The sequence below is a fragment of the Erpetoichthys calabaricus genome, chromosome 5 (genome assembly GCF_900747795.2).
Source record: "Erpetoichthys calabaricus chromosome 5, fErpCal1.3, whole genome shotgun sequence".
NCBI classification, from domain to species: Eukaryota; Metazoa; Chordata; class Cladistia; order Polypteriformes; family Polypteridae; genus Erpetoichthys; species Erpetoichthys calabaricus.
Window position 1 is genome coordinate 247769376 of NC_041398.2, and position 25257 is coordinate 247794632.

Here is a 25257-nt window from a genome sequence, read left to right on the forward strand (position 1 = left end):
GTGCACAATGGTCTAGTCTTATAAGACCTGCACACTTAACATTATTATTCTGTGCGTATGACGTAGCTTCTCAATCTCATAATTGATTCGTCTCAACTAACTACTCAGTTCCCATGACTTAGTATTCCAGATGCATGAGTTTCCCGTCTCACAAATGTTCTTTTTCGATGTCCAAAGATTTCACACGAACAAGTTAACATCTCGCTACTTTCCCGTGACTCAGTATCTTGGGTTTGACTTTTGATGACTTATCTCAGTCATGTTATTATATGTCAAATGTAACTTACCATGTCAATCCTGCAATAGAAGACTAAGTGTTTGCTTCTCATGTCTTATTTTGTGTGAACTGAGATCTGAATCCTAACACGTGAAGCTATTATCTGAAGCCCCCCACTGAATTACCCTTTACACACATTGCTACTTTGTAATAAGAATTTGTGTAGGTTGCATGCAGTGGATTCAGAAAGTATTGAGACCCTTTCATGGTCTGCACACTTTATTGTGTTGTACGTTTCATTTAAAATGGATGCATTTGCCCCTTTTGACCATCAATCCCGTACTGACCAAAGTGAAGAGATGTTGGCAGAAAGGCTTGCAAATTTCTCTTCAGAAATCTCATTCCTTGACATCTTCAGACCGTTTTGCTGTGGCCCACCCAATGTGCTTAGCTGCATCCTGTCTGCTTTAGATGTCCTTGAAATGTTTGTAGAACTTGATTGGAGTCCACTGGTGGCCAACTGAATTGATTGGACATCATACGAGGTCTGTTTATTAAATAACGAGGCTGACACGATAACTCCCTTTTTTTTAATATAACAACTAGCTATGTGAGCCCGTGCTGTAAAAGGCCCAGGCACCTAGAAACCATGGGTTCTGGCACTTCAGTCAATCAGTCGCATTGGCAGTGCATTACCAGTTAAGCGGTTAAGGTTCTCTTTCCTCTGCGGTTTCGTTTTGCCGACATGCTCACCTCTGTTCAACTAAGCGAGTTTCTTTCTCCTCGGAGGTTTTGTTTTGCCGATGTGCTCGCCTCGCTTGCGGATTAGCGGCTAAGTGAGTTTTTGTCTTTTCTCAACGGTTCTACTTTGACGACAGAGTCTCATTCTTTAAGCTTCATGCTGTATCCTCGCACTTCCAGGCCGGACAGACAGACACACACACTTCCACACATAGACATTTATATATAAGACTAGCTGTGTATGTCCATGCTATAAAAAACCGGGCTCCTAGACACCATGGATTCTGGCACTTCAATCAATCAATCGCATTGGCTATGCATTAGCTGTTAAGCGGTAAAGGTTCTCTTTCCTCTGCCGTTTCGTTTCGCCAACGTGCTCGCCTCCGTTGTCTGTCAGTGGCTAAGCGAGTTTCTCTCTTCTCAGAGGATTTGTTTCGCCGATGTGCTCGGCTCCGTTGTCTGTCAGCAGCTAAGTGAGTTTCTTTCTCCTCAGAGGTTTCATTTTACCGATGTGCTTGTTACCATTGTCTGTCAGAGGCAAAGCGAGTTTCTCTCTCCTCGGAGGATTCGTATCACCGACGTGCTTGCCTCTGTTGTCTTTCAGCGGCTACGCGAGTTTCTCTCACCTCAGAGGATTCATTTCGCCGACGTGCTCGGCTCCGTTGTCTGTCAGCAGCTAAGCGAGTTTCTTTCAACTCGGCGGTTTCGTTTTTCCATTGTGCTCGTCTCCATTGTCTGTCAGAGGCAAAGCGAGTTTCTCTCTCCTCGGAGGATTCGTTTCACCGACGTGCTTGCCTCTGTTGTCTGTCAGCGGTTACGCGAGTTTCTATCTTCTCAGAGGATTCGTTTCACCGATGTGCTCAGCTCCGTTGTCTGTCAGCGGCAAAGCAAGTTTCTCTCTTCTCAGAGGATTCGTTTTGCCAACGTGCTCGGCTCCGTTTTCTGTCAGCAGCTAAGCGAGTTTCTTCTCAGAGGTTTCGTTTTTCTGTTCTCGCCTCCGTTGTCTGTCAGTGGCTAAGCGAGTTTCTCTCTTCTCAGAGGATTTGTTTCGCCGATGTGCTCGGCTCCGTTGTCTGTCAGCAGCTAAGCGAGTTTCTTTCTCCTCAGAGGTTTCATTTTACCGATGTGCTCGTTACCATTGTCTGTCAGAGGCAAAGCGAGTTTCTCTCTTCTCAGAGGATTCGTTTCACCGACGTGCTTGCCTCTGTTGTCTTTCAGCGGCTACGCGAGTTTCTCTCACCTCAGAGGATTCATTTCGCCGACGTGCTCGGCTCCGTTGTCTGTCAGCAGCTAAGTGAGTTTCTTTCTCCTCGGCGGTTTCGTTTTTCCATTGTGCTCCTCTCCATTGTCTGTCAGAGGCAAAGCGAGTTTCTCCCTCCTCGGAGGATTCGTTTCACCGATGTGCTTGCCTCTGTTGTCTGTCAGCGGCTACGCGAGTTTCTATCTTCTCAGAGGATTCGTTTCGCCAACGTGCTCGGCTCTGTTGTCTGTCAGAAGCTAAGCGAGTTTCTTTCTCCTCAGATGTTTCATTTTACCAATGTGCTCGTCTCCATTGTCTGTCAGCGGTTACATGAGTTTCTCTCACCGCAGAGGATTCATTTCGCTGACGTGCTCGGCTCCGTTGTCTGTCAGCGGCAAAGCGAGTTTCTCTCTCCTCGGCGGTTTCATTTTACCGATGTGTTCGCCTCACTTGTGTATTAGCGACTAAGCGAGTTTATCTTTTCTCGCCAGTTTCACTTTTCTGACAGAGTCACTTTCTTTGAGCGTCATGCTGTAGCCTCGCACTTCTGGGCCGGACAGACAGACAGACACACTTCTACGCATAGACATTTATGTATAAGATTCTATAAGATTATATCATATATTTTTAAAATCTATATATTAGATATATAAGATCCCCAGATGGAGACAGGGGACCTTCGATATATTCCCCATTTGCAATTTGTCAGTGTTTATGGTTTCAGCTGTCATTCGGTCCCCGAGTCTTTTTGAACCATCTGGCTAATTTTTTCTACATTCTCTTTAGTTCTTGAAGTGGAAGGTCGTCCGGGGCGCTCATCGTCTTCCACGTTCTCACGTCCTTCACTGAACCTTTTGTGTCACTCAAACACACACGCATGAGACATGCAGTTTTCCCCCATCAGCACTTGAAAAGATCCCGTTGGATGTTTTGTTCAATTTTACTAAAAATTTCAAATGGAGCCATTGCTCAGCTTTTAAACTTTCCAGGATTCCGGCACACAAGTGGGAAACCCAACTGCATGAAACGGCGGCTGACAATCCACTAAATGGTAGTGAGTGTTGGCGTTTGTCGTGCAGGTTTGGACAGGTTTAAACCTGCGTGGCATGTGCTTATAATTGGTACTCACCGCTTTGTTTAAGAGATAGAAACACGGTGTCGCTATTTAAGAGACAGACCTTGTATAGTAAGGCACACGTGTATCTGTGTAAAGAAGGCCATGTCAGGACCAAAACCAACCCATGAAATGGTGGTGTGGCACAGATCAGGGTATAGGTAATAAAACAATTGGAAATGCTGTGAGAGTTCCCAGGAAACACAGTGGCCCTCAAAAATTGTGAAATGGAAGAAGTTTGGAAGAACCAGGACTCGCCCAAGAGTAGACAGGCAAGAAGGGCCAGTGGGGTGACCAAGAACCCAGTGGTCACTCTAAAAGAGCTTCAGAAGTTCTCTGCTGAGATAGGAGAACCTGCCAACAAAAGGACAAGCAGTCCATCAATCGGGTGTTTGTGGTAGAGGGGTGGGGTGGAGGCCAATTTTGAGGCATTTAAAGGACCCCTGAGTGCATGAGGACAAAGACCTCTTTGGGCAGAACTCCCATAGCACTTTGTCTGGTGAAGACCAGGGACTGCTCATCAGCTGCCTAATGCCATCCCTTCGGTGAAGCAGGGTGGTGTCAGAATCACACAATGGAGGTGCAGGGACAGGGAGGGTGGTCAGAGCTGAGAGAAGGACGAGTACTGCCACATTCGGTGAGGCCTGCTCCAGAGTTCACACCACTTCAGACTCAACGCTTACAGCCAAGAGAACCCTGGAGTGACTTTAGGACAAGTCCCTCAGTGTCCTTGAGGGGTCCAGCCAAAGCCCAGACTTGATCCCATAGAACACGTGTAGAGGATGGGCCAGGAAGAATGGGAGAAACTGCCCAAAGTGAGGTGTGCCAAGATGGTAGACACTTACCCAAGAGGACTCCACACTGGAATCGCTGCCACAGAGGCTTCTACAAAGTACTCTAGGAAGGAGAGATTTCAAGTTGCACATGTCCAGTAGATGTATTATTGAGTGTAGATTGATGGACAGCAATGGCAGACGTATCCACTTAAAACCAAATCTACAACACAATAAGGTGTGCAGAAAGTGAAGACTTTCTATATCTACTGTAACATTGTTATAGCAGCACAAGCACTCCATATTTGTCACAATTCCTGGTAATGTGGACATTAAGTTGAATTGTTTTCGATGTTTGGCGTGTTGGTAATAATTTTATGATCTTGGGTGTAGCACACTTTGTATACGATGGAGTGAAGGAGATGTAGTCACAGATTGAAGTTTCAAGGGGCTTTGCCTTTATTGCAGTGCCAAATGCCAGTGAGGGCGACATGCTGCAGGCCTGCCATGATTCATGCCCGTTGTTCCGCTCGCCATTCATCTGTGCCCGTTGTTGTTTTTTTCATTTTTGTCAGGCTGCCTGCCATTCCTCCGCCTGCACGCGCACCTCCCTCCATCACTGTGTCTGTTCACCCTCCGAACGCGGCTTGCCTTGTGTGTTACTAACCTGCTGGTGTTCTGTCTGTTCTTGGCTTACTCAACAGTCGACACCCCCCGGGAGATCTGACTGAGGGGGACGACCCCGAGGTGGGCTCTGTAGCCGATAACAAGCCATCGTCTCGCCACTTCTACCCCGTTGCCCTTCTGCTGGTCAGCTCGCACTTGCTGGTTGTCTGGCTCATTTTGAGTCTGGTCTTCCTCCTTGCTAAATATCAATGAACTCTGGCAGCAATGGGACAGGAACTCTGATGCACAAGCGCGGTGCTACGACCTCGACTCGACTTTCCAGGACTATCCAGCGGAGTCTTGATACCCAAGCATCACCCGTCCTCCTCACTCGGGCACACTTGGTACTTTGGATCTGTGCTAATTTGACGTGCCTGACCATTGGGAGAGACGCCACCCCCCCCCCCCCCCCCCCCCACCCCACCCCATTCTCAGGCAGCTATGCTGTAATGTCTGCTCAATGCCCCCCCCATGTCTATTTCTTTTTTTAATGACAAACCACAAGTTTGAAGTCTGTTCACTTTAGTTTTTGAAAAGTCTGAGCACTGTATGCAAACTGCATGCCTCTGCGTCTTCATTCCCGCTGTACCTTTTGTATGACTCTTTTTTTTTTTTTTTTTTTTTTTTTTTTTAAATGTGTATTCCTTTCTCCAAAATTTTATTTTTATATACTTCATTGCCATTGGGATCTTCTCAAGTAAACCTCCCTTATCACTGAGACTTGTTTGCTTTATTTACTTTCAGATACATTGAAATAAAGATTCTTGTTTTTTCAATAGTCTCGATGTGTTTATTCACCTTTTATTTATACCCTCTGGACCACCGGGGCGCGTACAGCCACTCTAACCCCGACCCAGACAGGCAGGCCCCTAAAGACCACACACAATTACGGTGAACCTCGAGTCAGACTCAGGGTGACGTACAGTGCATCCAGAAAGTATTCCCAGCACATCACTTTCTCCACATTTTGTTATGTTACAGCCTTATTCCAAAATGGATTAAATTCATTTTTTTCCTCAGAATTCTGCACACAACACCCCATAATGACAACGTGAAAAAAGTTTACTTGAGGTTTTTGCAAATTTATTAAAAATAAAAAAACTGAGAAATCCCATGTCCATAAGTATTCACAGCCTTTGCTCAATACTTTGTCGATGCCCCTTTGGCAGCAATTCCAGCCTCAAGTCTTGTTGAATATGATGCCACAAGCTTGGCACACCTATCCTTGGCCAGTTTTGCCCATTCCTCTTTGCAGCACCTCTCAAGCTCCATCAGGTTGGATGGGAAGCGTCGGTGCACAGCCATTTTAAGATCTCTCCAGAGATGTTCAATCGGATTCAAGTCTGGGCTCTGGCTGGGCCACTCAAGGACATTCACAGAGTTGTCCTGAAGCCACTCCTTTGATATCTTGGCTGTGTGCTTAGGGTCGTTGTCCTGCTGAAAGATGAACCGTCGCCCCAGTCTGAGGTCAAGAGCGCTCTGGAGCAGGTTTTCATCCAGGATGTCTCTGTACATTGCTACAGTCATCTTTCCCTTTATCCTGACTAGTCTCCCAGTCCCTGCCGCTGAAAAACATCTCCACAGCATGATGCTGCCACCACCATGCTTCACTGTAGGGATGGTATTGGCCTGGTGATGAGCGGTGCCTGGTTTCCTCCAAACGTGACGCCTGGCATTCACACCAAAGAGTTCAATCTTTGTCTCATCAGGCCAGAAAATTTCTTTCTCATGGTCTGAGAGTCCTTCAGGTGCCTTTGGCAAACTCCAGGCGGGCTGCCATGTGCCTTTTACTAAGGAGTGGCTTCCTTCTGGCCACTCTACCATACAGGCCTGATTGGTGGATTGCTGCAGAGATGGTTGTCCTTCTGGAAGGTTCTCCTCTCTCCACAGAGGACCTCTGGAGCTCTGACAGAGTGACCATCAGGTTCTTGGTCACCTCCCTGACTAAAGCCCTTCTCCCCTGATCACTCAGTTTAGATGGCCAGCCATCTCTAGGAAGAGTCCTGGTGGTTTCGAACTTCTTCCACTTATGGATGATGGAGGCCACTGTGCTCACTGGGACCTTCAAAGCAGCAGAAATTTTTCTGTATCCTTCCCCAGATTTGTGCCTCGAGACAATCCTGTCTCGGAGGTCTACAGACAATTCCTTTGACTTCATGCTTGGTTTGTGCTCTGACATGAACTGTCAACTGTGGGACCTTCTATAGACAGGTGTGTGCCTTTCCAAATCAGGTCCAGTCAACTGAATTTACCACAGGTGGACTCCAATGAAGCTGCAGAAACATCTCAAGGATGATCAGGGGAAACAGGAGGCACCGGAGCTCAATTTCGAGCTTCATGGCAAAAGCTGTGAATACTTATGTACATGTGATTTCTCAATTTTTTTATTTTTAATAAATTTGCAAAAACCTCAAGTAAACTTTTTTCATGTTGTCATTATTTGGTGTTGTGTGTAGAATTCTGAGGAAAAAAATGAATTTAATCCATTTTGGAATAAGGCTGTAACATAACAAAATGTGGAAAAAGTGATGCGCTGGGAATACTTTCCGGACGCACTGTATAATGATACACTTTTAACACTGTCGACATCCCCTCCACAATCAGGTAACCAAACTCCACAACCTCGGCATCAGCCTCTCTCCTTGTCATTGGATGCTGGACCTTCTAACCAACAGACCCCCAGTCTGTCACGTTAAACAACCCGACATCCTCTACAATTTCTCTGATCCTGACTAGTTGCGCTCCACAGGGCTGTGTGCTCAGCCCTCTCCTCTGCTGCCTCTTCACCCACGACTGTGTCTCTTTATATGGCTCCGACTCCATCATAAAGTGCACAGACGACACCACAGTAACAGGACTGATCGGTGACAATGACGAGTCACCCTACAGCGAGGAGGTTCAGCACCTGGCAACATTGTGTGCAACACCAAAAAGACCAAAGAGCTCATTGAGAATTACTGGAAATCTAAAGGCAGCAGACGCACTCCCGTCCAGTATAATGGGTCGGAGGCAGAGTGTGTGTCCAGTGAATGTCCACATCTCTTTCTTGGAGGCGCACCAGCAGGCTCAGGGTCAGTTTCACCATCACCGTTCTGAACTCTCAAACCTAAACACTCAGTGGCTGACCTTTCTAAATATCAGTAACCTCTGACTGCGCTTTATGCATATTTCATTACATCTATCTATTCTGTACATAAAGTATTTCATAGATCAGTTATTTGTATAAACTGATCAGTATTCATATCTATATAATCTCCCTTGTATTTACTACTACTTGTAAACTGAAATACCATACATATTGATTGTAACCAGGGGCACACCTGCCATGCCATCCCGACCCGACACAGACGAGCAGAGACACGAATTCCAGCACAGCACATACTTTATTTCTAACGCTTTTGTCTCATCTCCCCAACAGCAACACAGTGCAAAGGCAACACCAAAGCACAGTCCTCTTCTTCTTCTTCTTCTTCCTCCTCCTGTTCTCTTTCTCCCTCTCTCTCTCTCTCTCTCTCTCTTTCAATCCATCCACCTCCACTCTTCCTGGCAAGCATTGAATGAGTGAGGCAGCCCCTTTTATTCTACTCCTGGGAGTGCTCCAGGTGGCTTATCAGTATTACCTGGAATCCCTCCCAGGTGTGGTGAAAGTCCACTATAGGGTTCTGCAGTCCCCCCCCGGAACCCAAAAGGGCCAAGTACCAGCATCATGGTGCCACAGCCACCCAGGAAGGCTGCCCACTAGCATCCCAGGGCAGGTAGTGGAGTGTGGGTGCTTTTTCTCCCCCAGTCCTTCCATCCAGCTGGCATCTGGCCGGGTAATGGTCAGATGACCCCACACATCGCGGAATGTTTTTTGTGTTGGGAATATGCCCACCTTCTTTCTCAGTTTAGATTGATGTTACTCTATTTTTGTCTGTTAAGGACCCCACAATGTTAACACATACAACTGAACAAATTCACTTTTTAGAATTTATTCAAAGATTTAAAACATTAAAAATTAATAATTATTTTTTTTGCCTAAAATGAAACTATGTCTAAAATTACATGTTTTATTGTGCTGCTATATTATGACAGGGTGGCATAGCACACAAAGACCTTATTGTGGGTCCAAACTGTCTTCCTCCACTCACAGAACCCAGCCAGCCCTACCTATGCAAACATGAGTAGCCGCTTGCAGTAACTAGTTCCTGAGGAGCACAGTGGAACCGTTACCATGTGAAAAGTAAAAAAGAAAAGGTACTCAAAGACCTTAATGGTGGGGTCCACGATGTCTTGCTACACTCACCGTACCTGACTGTACATAGGTAGATGTGAGAGGTTCCTGAGGATCGCAACTGAACCGCTAGCTGCCGTAATCAGGGGAGTCCCGAAAAGCTCAGGTGCCAAAAACACTTTACAAAGTCAACCACTAGAGAAGGGGAAACAAAGTCAAAAATCCCAACTAGAAACCCAAAGGGCCATGAGAATTCTTTATAAAATAAAAAAAAGGTTTATTTTCACAGAAGCCTGTGCAGGCACACAGCCCTGAAAGGCACAAATAATCGCCAGAAAGGCGAGGAAAAACACAAAGTAATACAAAGTAATACGGGCGCTCAGCAGGCTCCTATCAATTATGGAGAATCCACTGCATCCACTAAATAGTATCATCTCCAGACAGAAGAGCAGCTTCAGCGACAGACTGCTGTCACTGTCCTGCTCCACTGACAGATTGAGGAGATCGTTTCTCCCCAAACTATGCGACTCTTTAATTCCACTTGGGGGGGGTAAACGTTAACATTTAACATTATACAAAGTTATTGTCTGGTTTTTACCTGCATTATTATCATTCTTTAATTTAATATTATTTATTGTATTAGTATGCTGCTGCTGGAGAATGTGAATTTCCCCTTGGGATTAATAAAGTATCTATCTATCTAAAGTCCCAAAAGAGAATCCAATAATCGTGATCAAAAACCAGAGCAGAAGTTCTAAAAAAAATAAATAAATAAAGACAGTCCCGGTATGAAATCCGGAGGCAAAGTCAAAAACAGAGCAAGAGTTCAAAATCCAAAAAAATCACAAAGCAATAGGAAAAGCACAGAAACACAAGGAAACACTCCACTCGCCAGGAATTAATAAGATGGAGAGCGGTGATGGGCAGGTGGGCCCACCCCTTGTGGGACCACCCACAAAGCCCATTGGAAAAAACATACAAACAAAAACATACATAATAAAAAAAATAAACATTAATACAAATAACAGAAATAAAATGAAGAAATAGATCAAAGACATGACTTTGAACCCCATCCAGGGGCAAAATATTAAAGTTAAAACGATCACAGGGTAAGCACCCCCTGCTGGCCTCTTCCAGCAACAACCCAAGCTTTTCCTAGCTGGTCTCCCATCCAAGCACTGGCCAGGCCTGAACGTGCGTCACTTCAGGTGGATGACCCCTTCTGAAGGGCATGTGTAATGGCTGCTGGCATTTGTGCCAAAATGGCTTACTGCACTCACTGTACTTATTTATAAACAGGCAGACGTAAGTAGCCCTTTAAAGTAACTACTTCCTGAGGAGTACAACTGAACTGCTACAATGTTAGAATTAATAAAAATAAAAAAAAAATAGTACTCAAACACCTTAATGGTCGGGTTCAAAATTGCTTGCTGCACTCACTGTAACTGGCCATACCTAGGAAACCGCAAGTAGCCCCTTACAGTGACTACTGTAGTTCCTGAGGAGCAGAGCTGCACCATTTTTCGCAGCAAATTTGATGGGATCACTGGTGAGCTCGTTCGCTGAATTTTCCCGTGAAAATATGCCATATGCAGCCAGCCTTGGCAAATTTTAGGTAATTAATTTTTTTCCCAGCACCCTAGGATGCTTCGCAAGGCCATTGTGACATCACAGAGCTTGTAGCAGCCAATAGTGGATGGTGATGCCACTATCCAATCTGTGCTACCTGCCTGATTTACATCACACATGTGTACTGTAAGAGCACTTCCCCTCACACTTTACAGCGCTGTCCAATCTACTTTGGGCATGCATGAATACTTTAGGGCTTATGCATGCATGCGTGATGTCACTACCGGATTGGCACTCCTGCTTATAAAACCTTATGGCATGGACCAATCTGAACTGTGCATGCGGATATAAAATTAATGTTTTTCATTTCAGAAGTACATTAGCTGACCATAATGAGAATATAATGGAAATATTTCATTGTTCTGCATTGATTCATTAGATGTTGCGTCTTCACTGCTGAATTAAGCATGTTATGCTCCTTGCTATGTAGCACAGATCTGGTAGCGAGAGGGACAGTCCGCCAAGTATATAACTCTGATCCCTCATGTCACAGGCTCGGTCAGTGTTAGTTGTGGTGATAGGAGTTTGGGGGGCACAGTGGGAGATTAGAGATTCTAAGGAGAATTTTATCTTGGGTTGGCACGGTGGTGCAGTGGTTAGCACTGGTGCTTCACAGCCTCAGGTCACATTCTTGGCCACAATAATTAGTTGTATCACTGGATTTATGGTGTCGGTGGGGAGCCGTGCAGTAGAGTGGGCTTTGGGTGAGGGAGACTGAGAGAGTCCACCTGACTTTACCAGGAAATATTTCACTCTGCTTATAGCCTGTCCTTGCAAATGAAGTCACCTGGGGCCTCATGTATAAACGGTGCGTACGCACAGAAATGTTGCGTAAGAACGTTTCCACATTCAAATCACAATGTATAAAACCTACACTTGGTCTAAAGCCACGCACATTTCCACGGTAGCTCATACCCTGGCATATGCAAGTTCTCTGCTCGGTTTTGCAGACTGGCAGCACCCAGCGTCAAAGCAGTGCTACTGTTCCTATGTGATTACCCTTTCTTTTTTAGATCCACATCCGTGACGCGGCTTTATAAATACACTGAAATTAACCGCATATTGTTTATTAGTTTAATGCGTCCGATTGTAATTAATCTGTAACAATATAATGGTCCTGGGTCTGGGCATCTCTGCTCAAGCTGCTGCCCCCGCGACCCGACCTCGGATAAGCGGAAGAGGATGGATGATGGATGACAATATAATGGTCCACAGAATGTCAAACTGTTCTAAATACCATAACTGCTTTAGCGTTGTTACTCTCACTGCACCTTCTTCTTCTTCTTTCAGCTGCTCCCGTTAGGGGTTGCCACAGCGGATCATCTTTCTCCATACTCCTCTCACTGCACCACTCGGAGTATTTATATCACTGTATCTGAGTGTGAATCACAGATCTACAGCGATCGGAAAGAGAATTATCAGTATACAGCATCAAGCACACGCTGCCTCAGCCATTCGCTATTTGAACTGCTCTCATCCGACCAACGCTTCACAGCCTTTCCTGTTCGGACCTCGCGGTTCACAAACAGTTTCATCCCAAGAACTCTACACGCACTCCATCAGTCCATCAAGTGCTCCTTGTAGAACTCACGGTACTTGCAAGTTACCGTGAGGTAATTGTACTTATGATACAGTTATAATATTACACAACCTGAACCACTTTAAAAAGCACGTATTTACATATGATGATATCATTTTTAAGATGAAATGCAGCAAAATATATTGATTGTATTATACCAGGGGTCTGCAACCTTCACTATCAAAAGAGCCATTTTGCTCCCTCTTCCTCCAAAGAAAAATAGTTTGGAGCCGCAAAACATAACACAGCTTATAAACTTTTAAAAGTTTTAATCTTTTTTTAGATTTTACATGTTACAACCACGGAATACAACAAACAGAAGTGCAGTGTGCATGTGTAGGCCTACTTTGAAATAAATGTAACTGAACTCTGCAGGCCTATTTGAGTCCTTCCTATACCTGTATAAAATTAAAATAAAAACTAGCCCACTTTAATATAAATAAAACATTTAGCTGTAACTTAGCAGCTTTAAAAAAGTAAACATAAAATTCCATTTCAGTGTGCTCTCATCCTCTTCAGGTTTCCCTCTCAGCCAGCAATCAACTGAAGCACCTGAACATACAAAAAAACCGACATCCGCTCCGGGTCTGAAATAAATGTGTTTTTTTGTTTTTTTTTAAAATATTAGCCTATTAAATGCTATTGTTCTCACCTGTTTAACGTGACTTCTGTTTCTGAAGTTCGCTGCAGATCATCTCTAGCACTTTGAGCTACTTTTTGTATGAAAATGTGCTATATAAATAAATGTTGTTGTTGTTCTATGTCGGGGCTATACGATGTGACTTTGACCTTCACACAGGACTGCAGGCTCATGTGTGAGGTGGGAGAGATATTTGGACTTTATGAAGTTCATGCTTGAGAAAACTTGCTCACATAAGTATGTTGAGCCAAAGATGGACAGGACTCCAAATGCATATTTTTTCATGTTCATATATGTTTCGGGAATGGCACTCCATGAATTGAAAACAAGTTTGTCGGGTTTGGGGAGGTTTTCAATATCAGTCCATTTGTGCTCTTTAGCGAGAGTAGCCTTCTGACGGGCGACTTCTTCAAGATCCGCTGTCGGGCATTTGAACTTGGACACCCATAAATCTTTATCCGCTATGCGGCCAGTTCAATTTCTAGATCGGGCTTACTTACTCCTGTGAATGCGGATGTGTTCAGCAGGGATGGGTCGATGTCCAGGGAAGGAGAGAGTGTTTTTTTTCTTTCTGAACTCACTGAATCTTTCTCTAAATGCAGCTTGCATTGCAATAATTGTACGGTGGAAATAATCACAATTTATGTGAATGTTCACTGCTTTGAACTCTCTCAGGGAGGGGAAGTGAGAGAGTGTACCTTTCTGTACATCTCTGGCAAACACTGTCATCATGCGCTCAAACACCAAAACATTTAAAGTCAGAGAATAGATGCTCTGATATTTTTATGAACGATTCTTTCATGTATTCTCCGTCTGTGAACGGCTTACCCCTCCTTACGATCTCTTGAGCTGCCACAAAACTAGCAGCTGTAGTTGATTGTGGAGAAGTGATCCACTTTTTGAAAGTATGTTTGCTCTGTTCAGCTTTCCGTTGCAGTTCTGAAATTGCTCTCTCTCGCTCATCTTCACTTGGGTATTTTTCAGTGAATGCTGAGTGCTTGTTTCGAAAATGTCTTTCAACGTTACATTTTTTGTTGTTCGATAATTTATCGCCACATATTAAGCACACCGGTAAGCCAGCGTCGTTGGCGGTGAAGGCAAATGCTTCTGTCCACGCAGAATTAAACTCTCTGTTCTCTTCTGGGATTTTTCATTTTTGGGATTTATTCATGGTTAGTGCAGGGGTCGCACACTCCAGAACAACAACAACAACAACATTTATTTATATAGCACATTTTCATACAAAAAGTAGCTCAAAGTGCTTTACATAATGAAGAAAAGAAGAATAAAAGACAAGAAATTAAAATAAGACAACATTAGTTAACATAGAAAGGAGTAAGGTCCGATGGCCAGGGTGGACAGAAAAAACAAAAAAAAAACTCCAGAAGGCTGGAGAAAAAAATAAAATCTGTAGGGGTTCCAGGCCACGAGACCGCCCAGTCCCCTTTGGGCATTCTACCTAACATAAATGAAATAGTCCTCTTTGTAGTTAGGGTTCTCACGGAGTCACTTGATGCTGATGGTTATACAGACTTCTGGCTTTTAATCCAAAGAAGCCACCTGCAGGTAAAGGCGAGGGCTATAGACGTAGATGTGACGCATATTTTAGTTGACAAATTATAAATAAAAATAAAAATTAGATGTTAAAGTGTATAACAGTAGTAGTAGTAAATAAACATTATATATATTACATATATTATATACAAATTAAATTAAGAAATTGCCGTTATTCATTTTCATGTTTTTTTTTTTTTTTTGTCAAGGCCAAAAGGAGCCATTACAAGGAGGCTGAAGAGCCGCGGGTTGCCGACCCCTGTATTATACAGATAAAACTTTAACTGCACTGTGCCGCAGCGCTAGTGAGAAACTTGAGCTTCATTCATGGATTGTTCCTGCCTCGCGCTGTATTCATGTTGTGGCTGGCGCAACACTGAAAGGATAGATGGATAGAATAATTAAACATTATGAAGATATTTCGATGTTCCTTAAACGTTTTGAAGAATCTGCGTTCTAAGGTTAAAGATGGCTTAACGTCTATTACAGAGCTGATTGTGTGGAGAAAAAAGTAAGGACAGGAATTGGGGGTTAGTACGTTTGAAAAAGACAGTACTTCTGTAATAAAGCATTTCATCGAAGGTCACGCATGGCGCAGCAAGCATCTTGCTGTAAGACATGAACGATCACTGCGCCACCGTGTTCCCATATTTAACTCATAGCATCATGAAAATGATATCACGTATACTTCTCAGTATTTTAATTATTCAGAGCTGTAATATTACGAATGTAATGGATTGTCGGAGGAAGATCACATAGTGATTCAGGCACATAGAAGATCAAATACAGAACAAAGCATTTAACGTGCTACTTTAGTTACGATGGGATTTGAGAAACGAGTAAATGAAACGATTTTAAGATGAAGTTTATGATGTTCTACTTTAATGACAAAATAAACTACGTGATTAAAGTGGAAATTTCGAGATTAAAGTTGACATTTCATGCTTTTTCCCCCCACTGTGTGCCTTTTTTTTTCCACTGTACCCTAATAAGCTTTCATGTGACACTCAGACGGTGGGCTACGAGTCGCCTTTTCACGGTGACTTTGATATCTGACAACTTCTTTTTTATTTCGGGCACTGTGCGACTTTGTGAATTTGAGCTTTCGTGTTTTTCTGACACGCAATGTCACTCGATCAACTTCCTTTTGTTGCTTATATAACTGTCTAAACCAACAAATAGTACGTTTTTCTTTGGCTCCATTCGGTATTCGCTGAAATTCTTCTATTTTTCCTTGTACTTTTGCCATTGCCTTTTCACAGAACGCTGAGCTGAAGGGCTATTTATGTTGATTTGCATATTCAAAGAGGCGTAATTCTGGGAGGAGTTGGGGCGTTACTTTTCACGCTGACCGGGATTTTTGTAGCGGAAGAACGTGGAAGTTGGCAAACGCACAGATTTATGCATCTGAATTTTTCTGTGCGTAAGCACATTTCGGCTTTTGTGCTTACGTCATGTTATAGTGCGAATTCTACGCACGCCATTATGCATGAGGCCCCTGGTGACTGATTTAGAGGGGCAACGAGAAATCAGGCAGGAGGACACCATTTGTTGGCTACCTGAAAAGATTACAATATGCAAGCTTTCGAGGCAACTCAGGTCCCTTCTTCAGGCAACATGTAATACAAAGACTGGCATTCCCTGTGTTTATAGAGACACTTAAAGGTTTTCCAATGCCATATCTGTCCTGGTGTCCCTATAATATAGCTTGTATAATAATCGCCTTCATTGAGAATCAAGCTGCCGATTTCACTAGAAACCTTACTTCGCTAAAAGTAACTCCTGGCATAGAGGGTTCTTAGCAATAACAGCTGCATCTCTTCCCAAAGACAGACTGACCTGCGGCTAACGTGACAGGATGAATTCATATTGGATGATCCTGGCGTGACAGTGACATGTGCCAGGCTGAACGGACTGCCACATTTGATGAACGGGTGCAGGAAATCGAAATAAAAGTGGAAGTGAAGACTTTTGTAGTCGTGAAGGCCCAAGCATGCATTTCATCCTCCTGAAAGACCAGATGTGATAATATTAAGTGATATAACAATCCTTTCTTAGCCATTTGTAAAGAATTGTTTTCTTCTTTAGTCTTCCAGTTAGTCCTTTGACACACAAAGAGTAAGATGGTTTGTTACTGGAGACTGCATCACTGCAGGATGTGCGTATGAAGCCTTCGTGAAAGTCTCGTAAGACTCAACAGGGCTCAGGACAACAACCATGTCTGTCCTATTGCCCATTTACTGAGCAATTAAACTAGAAGTACCATAACTCGACAATTTGTACTCTGTGTGTGATTGTATTCCTGCCTATTAGTTGTAATGTTGAAAATTATGGGGGTGCCCATAATTGCGTTTTGCCAAGAGCAGCAGAATGGCATCTGTTAGACCTAATTGTTACCATCAGCATAACACCAAAGCTGTCATTATTATGCTAGCTCACCAGCATTAGAGGAAAAGATGTAGTCAAAGCCAGAAAAAGTGGTCAATACCAAGAACACCACCACGCCATTATGAAAACCAACATGAAAATCAAAAATCTGGGACCAGAAACGCAGTTTAGAAAAAGGGTTCTTTCAAAGAAAAGGCAGATCGTCAAAAATGGCTTGTGGAATCCTCGGATGAGGAAGTGCTGGAATTAATGACCTTTTAATCCATCGCGTTGTTACCGGTGGTTCACAACCTCTGAGGTCACCCATCCACTCCAAAAGGAACACGGAGTTGTCCTAGCAATAGGATGACTAAAATCGTGGCGAAATGGGACAAAATAATTTATAATAACAAAAGTTTTCAGTCGAAAATCTAATGAGATCTAGAATCAAGGGGCTCCAGAAGCTTCCAAAACAAATGTTCAACCTCATAGACTGACAAACAAAAATGTACAAAACATTTATAAAGAGACCCTTCACAATGGTAATGATCTCAGAGTAGGGGATCTGAAAGTAAAACAACTTGAGTAAAAGACCAAGAGATGATGAATCCTAAAGAGGAGTGAGCAATGAATGCCCACGTCCAGTTAGTCGCGAGGGTCCATGTGACGTAAATTTCATCAGGAGTCCCGTCGTGCGGACCAACAAACAGAACAGAGTGTGTATCCTCTATCCACGACGTGTTCTCAGCTGTCGGTGTCCATTCAGGTTTGGAGTAAAAACATTTCTGTAACACTGTCAAGAAGCAAACTGGGCTCAGAGAAGAATCACCAAAACCAGAAAATAAGAAGTTGTTGAGGTTTTGGAGTCATCAAATGAGTGTGTTGTGAGGTACAAAATCTGTACATTTTGGTTTGTATTTCCATATTTCCATTATATTTTGTTCAAGACGAGACAACAGATGCACTACATTCAGGACAAATCAAAGCAGGTCTTCTTCCCAGTGATATCTCACTTTAAAACAGCTGATCCAACATAGAAAGAAAGCATGCTGAAGGCTCAATTACTTTATAACCTGAGAAAGGATGGACATCTAATTATTTTACAGCCTGGGAAAGGAAGACATAGCGACACCTCAGAGAACATAAAAAGGTTTAATTAATTCTTCATAATGATAGCCAGCCAGTCAGAATATCTAACACTCACATCTTGCAAAACCCCCCAGTAAAATTTTAGAATAAATATGCGTTGTCTGAGGATCGATATAGTGAGCAAGGAAGTGAGAAAGGAGGGAGGAAGAAGAAGGGACGAAGACGTCAGAAGAGAACAGAGCGACATGAACGTGAAGCCGTTTCCATCTGGTCGTAGAAAAGCATCTATTGAATAACTACGAGTGCTCGATCACAAGCCGCCTGCGACATTCATCCTTGTCATCTGTAACTTTCTCGTAAGCTTTTTCTAAAGACTATACATATCCAGACTGTTCTATCACTCCTATTTTCTATTATTCTTTGTTCCACTGGTATTATGTAATAAATACCATGCTGCTTTTAACTTTCTATGTGTTTGTCTTAATGTCTAGAGTGATTGAAGTAATAAATTAGATTTCTTTGAGCACCTGGTGCAGCTGGAGGTTTGTCATACGCTCCATGATGCAAGGTTTATTAAGGCCGAGGGTGAGAGCTCCACCCAATAGTAGGGAACAGGACGCAAACTAAGGCATTCTTGGCTGATAAATGGCCGATAGTCAAGAGTGCTGAGTCTTTGTATGTTTAAATGTATTCTTGTAGACCAAAAGTAATATTTAGGTCTGAGATATCATTAAAACATTGTATGTTGTTCGTGCCGATAATACGAAAGTCTCTTGAAGTGCTGAGAGAGTGACAGGCTGCGTTATTCATAAGGCACTTGTGTGATTTAAAGTGCCAAACGTTAACTAGCTGTGTGTTGGTCATTCATAGGGCACTGTGGTGGTTCGGGTCTGTGTGTATGTGTGTGTTAATCTTAAAGTGCAACCTGGTAATGAACTTGACGAGTACACTTACCCTTGAAGAAAAGAGGTAAAGAATAACTAGAGGGAAATACTACGATAATACAGTGAGAAAGTTGTTCTTTACGCAAAGAACCACAGTGAAATGCAATAAATGAGAAACTAATGTAGTGAAGACAAGACTTTAGGCCCTTGAGTCTAGGGCTTGGTCTCCTAAGCTATGGGTCTTAAGTAACGAGTTATCTCCTTTCGGGTCGCTCAGGGTTGTGACTCACAAATGTACAGTAATCCCTCGCTACTTCGCGGTTCACTTTTCGCGGATTCACGACTTCGCGGATTTTATATGTAAGCATATCTAAATACATAACGCGGATTTTTCGCTGCTTCGCGGGTTTCTGCGGACAATGGGTCTTTTTACTTCTGGTACTTGCTTCCTCAGTTGGTTTGCCCAGTTGATTTCATACAAGAGATGCTATTGGCGGATGGCTGAGAAGCTACCCAATCAGAGTACGCAGTTAAGTTCCTGTGTGCTGCTGATTGGCTCAGCGACGGAGTGGTGCATTAACCAGGAAGTCTCATCTCACTCATTCAGCATTAACGTGCTAATGCTTCAGGGGCCGTGTCCAAGCACCAACAGAAGATGCAAATGATTGCAGAAAAGGTAAAAGTTTTGGATATGTTGAAGGAAGGGAACAGCTGCACCGCTGCAGGACATCGATTCTTTTTATTTAAAAAGGAGGAAAAGCATATAAGATCTACGGCCACAGTGTCCTTTAACCAGGGTGCAAAACGAGTTGCAAGTGGACGTGATAAGGCAGTAGTCTGGATGGAATCTGCTTTAGGAATCTTTGCAACAAGGTCGACGACGTCATGACCGCCTACAAGCTGCTATGTGTACTTCGCTATACAGTAAGTGTAAACTTATCTAGCGATTTCATATTGCTTAGCAGTTGTCCCTGTTTTTAATAGAGTAAATGGTGGGTTGTAAACAATACAGGGAGGGTTTAAAAACGTCCAAATACACGTTAAATAATTAAATAAATATAGTGGTCTACTTCGCGGAAATTCAGTTATCGCGGTCAGCTTTGGAACCTATCTCCCACGATAAGTGAGGGATTACTGTATTCAATGGAGGAGGGTTGTTTTCCGCTAGGTAGCGTTCATTTTGTAATTGCGCCGTCTTAAGTAACCCGAAACTATATAGATATAATATTAAAAGGCGATACCCCTCCTTTAGTGATATGGCGGTAAGAAATCACATAAGAGAAATAACTTGGCTTTCTTTAATGACGATTTATGCGGCACAACAGCTGAGGAAGCCAATGACAAGACTTTTCACCGAAGTGGGAGCTCGATGTATACAGTCTGCCATTTTCGTCGTTGCGCTGGAAGGGTTTTCAGGATCGGATGACGGTATCTCCCATCCTATCCGTCGGCTTCAAAGGTGTGCCGGGCAATGTTCCAAGGTTTTATACTCTTTCTCCATGTGCTATTCCAAACAAGGAAAAGAAGATCCAATGTCATGCTGACTCTGTCACACAGAAATAGTACAAGGCCCATTTTTGTAGCTGTCCCTGTCTTGTCTTCTAATGCTTGCCTAGCAGTTCTAAATGATGAGCCACTGTGTGCTAAATCTGGCCTTGTGTTAGCTGTACATGTGAGTGGATTTATAAAATCATGTTTTGTACAGAGCACAGTGGCATGTTAAACTTATAAACTTATTACAGTTGTGAATGGTTTGATGGGTCAGATTAAGGAATTGGCATTCCACCGATATGGCTGTTAGCAGCAACTCTCCAAGGGGGACGACCAACGTCCGTGATTGTCGGGGAGGAGATCTGATGGTGTCATGGACTGGGTCTTGAAGACACCAAAAAGCGTTAGATTGGGTAGATTTAGGAAACACAGCTGTAGGGACATTCAACTCTCAATGTTATTTGGTGAATTGGATGGTCGAGCTTGTTGGGCTAAATGGCCCGTTCTCATCTCAGTAAATTTCTAAGGTCATCAAAGTGCATGGCTTCTGGGTTCACAGGCAAGGCAGAGAACCTGGCAAGTTGAGTTTTGAAAGAAACAAATCACGAGAGGAGAGAAAATAGAAGTCTGAAATGGAGCCAAAACCAAAAGAACCAACCAGTAGAAACAGGAAAGCCCAAAAGGCTAAAACACAAATTGTCAGAATGCCTAACATCTTTGAAGTAGGAGAGAACCCTAACTAGCACCTTAAAATTCCTTTTAGATATCCCTAGAAACGTAGATATTTAACAGCAGGGTGTGACCACCTTAAATGCCAGCAACCCAACAGCCTAACTTCCAAAAGTGTTGCGCGAGCAACAACAGAAAACCGCAAAATGGTAACGCCTGTCAGAAAACAAAAAGGTGGCGTGGCAAAACAAAATACAGTAGTTAAGAAAATGAAAACAAATTCAAACATCGAAGGGTAAGAATGAGTTCAGCATAGGTGAGAACCATGAAAAGCCAATAAAAACAATAAACGTGCAACGTCAAATATGAAAGAAATTCAAGACCTCTCAACACCGGACTGAGCTGCTCCTCCGCCGCTGAGGAGTTCTGTCGGATCAAAAAACAGGTTTTTGATTTCATAGTGTTTAACAACTTTGTCAATTTGTACCGGAGTGGAGTTCCACACCCCTCACACCCACATGCAGCACTATTGTGATTTGAGGAATTGCTATAAATGTTTTTCTCTGCAAGTAAATTTCAATCGACGGTTTCAAAGATGGTTGTGGGGGTTTTAAAACTTCGAGCAGTGTTTCCTACCCTTTGTGGTGCCACGACCCAGTTTTTCACATGTTTGTGACCCACTGAGTCAGGTGGGGGTTGGGCTTTCCCCTCTGTGAATTTAGCACGACCCACCATCCCCCTCTGTGCAGTTACCGTGACTGTTAAGCGTGGCGAATGGGGGGTGGGGGGGGGGGGTCCCCCTTAGTGAATCAAGTGTGGTTGTTAAAAGTTGTGGAGTTGTGGGTCCTGTGCAATCACCAGAGCATTAGAGGGGTCCTTTCATCGGATTGGCTGGCCCAGCGCTGTTTCAGCCATGGAATGGCCAATAGGGGGAGGCAGTTTGATGGCTGAGGTCTCCAGGACTCTAAACAAATCCAACTCCTATTATGGGATATCATCTACTGTTGAATTCAGCTCTGTACTTGTAATATTTCTATTGTAATATTGTATTGTGTTGTATTGACCCCCTTTTTCTTTCTGACACCCACTGCACGCCCAACCTACCTGGAAAGGGGTCTCTCTCTGAACTGCCTTTCTCAAGGTTACTTCCATTTTTTTTTCCCTATATGGGTTTTTTTTTTGGGAGTAATTTCTTTGTCTTCTTAGAGAGTCTAGGCTGGGGGGCTGTCAGGAGCCCGTTGCGGCACTTCTTGTGTGATTTTGGGCTACACAAAAATAAATTGTATTGTAAATGCCATTCTCCTCGGTGAATCGAGCACAATCATCAGAGCGGGGGGGGGGTCGAGGAGGTCGCCCGGGATTGGCCGTGATCCATCTGCAATGCTGTCACTGTGAATCGAGCTCGGCGGTCAGAGAATTGAAAAGGGGGCGGCCGCGGCCCACCTGCAATATCACAGCAACCAGGGATTGGGAAACATGGAAATTAAAGGATAATAAGTTGTTGTCTTTAGGTGTCTAAAGTTAAATAAGGAAGTCAGCTTTAGTTTTGTTATGTTTTGGTTTATTTTAGTGCCGCTGCCGTCAACACACTGTAGCGGTTCGAGATTGTTCACTTCATACATCTGTCTATTATGCAACTACAGTGGAACCTTGGATTGCAAGTGTAATTCATTCCGGATTCGTGGTTATAATCCAAAGCGAATTTCCCCATAAGAAATAATGGAAACTCAGATGATTCGCTCCACAACCCAAAACTATTCATATAAAAATTATTACTACAAAGTAAAGATACATAAAACAAATTAACCTGCACTTGACCTTTGAAAAGAATTGTGGCTGGAGTGAAGGAGACGAGAGAAAGAAGAGGAGGAGGAGGAGGGTGAGGAGGGTTATTGGGCAGGACGACTTTCACTCTAACCAACGGAGTCCCTGCTATCTGTTGGCTCACTGGGATCTTCTTCTTTTTTTTGCGACTTGAACAAGGAGTTACTTTTGCCTGAAGTGTCACTACACTTGGACACAAAATTAAAAAAATGTTTTACACACTGTAAGGTTTCTAAACTCTTTTGGGATTCGCTCCAACAGGACAACACGCGGAAGAGCGTCCCAAAGCAACCGCAGGCTCCTAGCGCTGTAGCAGTTTGCCACAAACATGAATACAAAAAATTGTGGACATGCTATAAGCGCCTGCTGTCGATGGGTGATACAAGGAACATAATAAATGCAAGGGCACAGGATTACTTGGCCACGACCCTGCCTGACTGCTGTGTCGGTGTATAGGTGAGCGGCAGATCACACTACAATAAATAACCTGCTGTTCCTGTTTCAAGCTGAATAAAAGTACTGAGACTCCGCTTCATGTTTTGGAATGCAAGATGGACTCACACGTCACAGCACACACACACAGTCACGATGCTGTAGTACACAGTATACGCTCGTACGGATGTTGACTATATGAGTGAGGCACGTTGACTGAGACCGCGAATGGGCGACGATTACAACAGTCAACAAGCATTTTGCTACTGGGATTCTTTCACCTGTTCTTTAACAAATTTCACTTGATGGCTCGTCCCATTTTTTTAGTTATGATGTTCCAGGTCTTGGACGACTAGGGCAGCGTTTCTCAACCTTTAAGTATTTGCGACCCGAGTTTTCATAACAGTTTTAATCGCGCCCCCCCCCTAACGATTTTTTGAAAGGAGCCCACTAATACTAATTTGTTCTTTTTTAATTAATGATATTTCATAGATGCATATTTTATTATTCCTACTTAACTTTTATCGACATTTATCTAACTCTTTTTTTTTTCTCTCTCGCACGCGCTTTTTCTTACACTCACACTCTCTCTCTCTCTCTCTCTCTCTCGCTCGCTCGCTCACACGTGCTCTCGCTCGTGCACCCTCTCTCTTGCGCTCTCTCTTGTCATGCAACAAAAACAGAAGTGCATTTCGCGGAAAACGTGTCATAAATGCTTCCTATACAATCACAACGCGCATTGTACACAGGGGGAAAATTTTTTTCGCGATTTTCTTTGTAGAAATTAGGGTGCACGTCTTACACGAGGGCGTGTGGTACACGAGTAAATACAGTAAATATTAAAGGTATTATTTACATTCAAAAAATGTAAATGTGTTTAAAGTGTTTCAAAAATGACCACCACAAACAAACAAGTATTCGGTAGCAATATTGGCACGCATTTGGCAGCAATTGAAGATTAAATACCAGAACATACTTCAGAATTCCTTGAATATTCATTCACATGCAAACAAACTGCGTGTTTAGCAATCAAAGAAAGCTGCAGCTTGTGTGACGGGTACGATGTATGAAGTAAGGTCATGTCAAAAATAACTCGAGTCAAATTTACATTTCACATGTGTTAGTTACACTTGCATGTTTAAAAGTTATGAGTTCAATTCTCAAGCGTGAACAAACTCTCACAAAATACGTCACTGGACACACAAGGCATTCGCTATCGAGGAACGTTAAAAAACGATTTTTGTTATCACACATGTACCACAAAGGTAAAAAGATGGAGTTATTTTGGATGGTGATCGTTCTTTGTAGTGGTCTAAAATGCAGCTAATATTCACAGCGCCCGAAGGCGGTGGGGATCTCAGGAAGCCTTGGCCCAACTCACACAAACTCCCCTCACAGAGACAAAAAGCAAACGCAATTAAAACAGAAATTCATAAACCTATTAAACAATACTAAAGGAAATCTAACCACACGAACCAAAACAATCCCACTCCAGTTCCCTTTCCGGCGATACACAATATACACAAATTAAACAACAATAAACAACTAACAACGACTACACACAATGAAGTCCTTAACACAGTCCATAGGAAACGGCCACCGATGTAATGAAATGATGAAGTCTGAATAATCCAGAGATCAGCTCGCTGTAAGTAAATGTAAAGAACAGTCCTACCGGTATATCCCGATGATGATGAAGAGTGATAGGACCGGGAGCGCTCCTTCTCCAAAGGTCGACAAACATTCCAGACAGTCCATTCACACGAAGAGGAGATCATCCAGGACAAGAACAAATAAGGAACATGAAGACAACACAGACAGGGAACTCCAGACACACCACACCCTCCCCTCTCTGTATAACCGACCTCCTATTAAAACTCATGTCGGCCTTCTTGTCCCCAGCAGCCCCTGCACCCTTAGCAGGCATCCAATCAGATCAACTGCAGGGACTGCTGGGAGTTGAAGTTTTTACTACCCGCTAAGCACTGCTACAACTTCACACTTAGCCCCCATTACAGTGGCTCCAAAGGGCAAAACTCAAAAAAAATAAAAAATAATTATAATAATCTAAAACTGTGTCAGTTTTATTTAAGTCAGGACAGAATTTGCAATTAATAAAATGTGAGAGCCTGAAA

At 43.3% G+C, this 25257-nt stretch overlaps 2 protein-coding genes across 3 annotated transcripts in view; one reads left to right on the forward strand and one right to left on the reverse strand.

Annotated features, from left to right (window-relative positions):
• inpp4b (inositol polyphosphate-4-phosphatase type II B) overlaps positions 1-25257 on the forward strand; it is a 533162-nt gene that overhangs the window by 499010 nt on the left and 8895 nt on the right. The window contains exon 22 of one of the 2 annotated variants that reach the window (XM_051928129.1): positions 4790-5166. The exons of the other annotated variant lie outside the window; for it this stretch is intronic. Coding sequence (XP_051784089.1) covers positions 4790-4964 — 175 coding nt within the window. The 3' untranslated portion in view covers positions 4965-5166. Of the gene's footprint in view, positions 1-4789; positions 5167-25257 lie in introns of those variants that run through there. 2 annotated transcript variants of the gene reach the window in all.
• The window catches only part of LOC114652371 (interleukin-15-like), a 523178-nt gene that overhangs the window by 337908 nt on the left and 160013 nt on the right, over positions 1-25257 (reverse strand). The window lies entirely within an intron of this gene.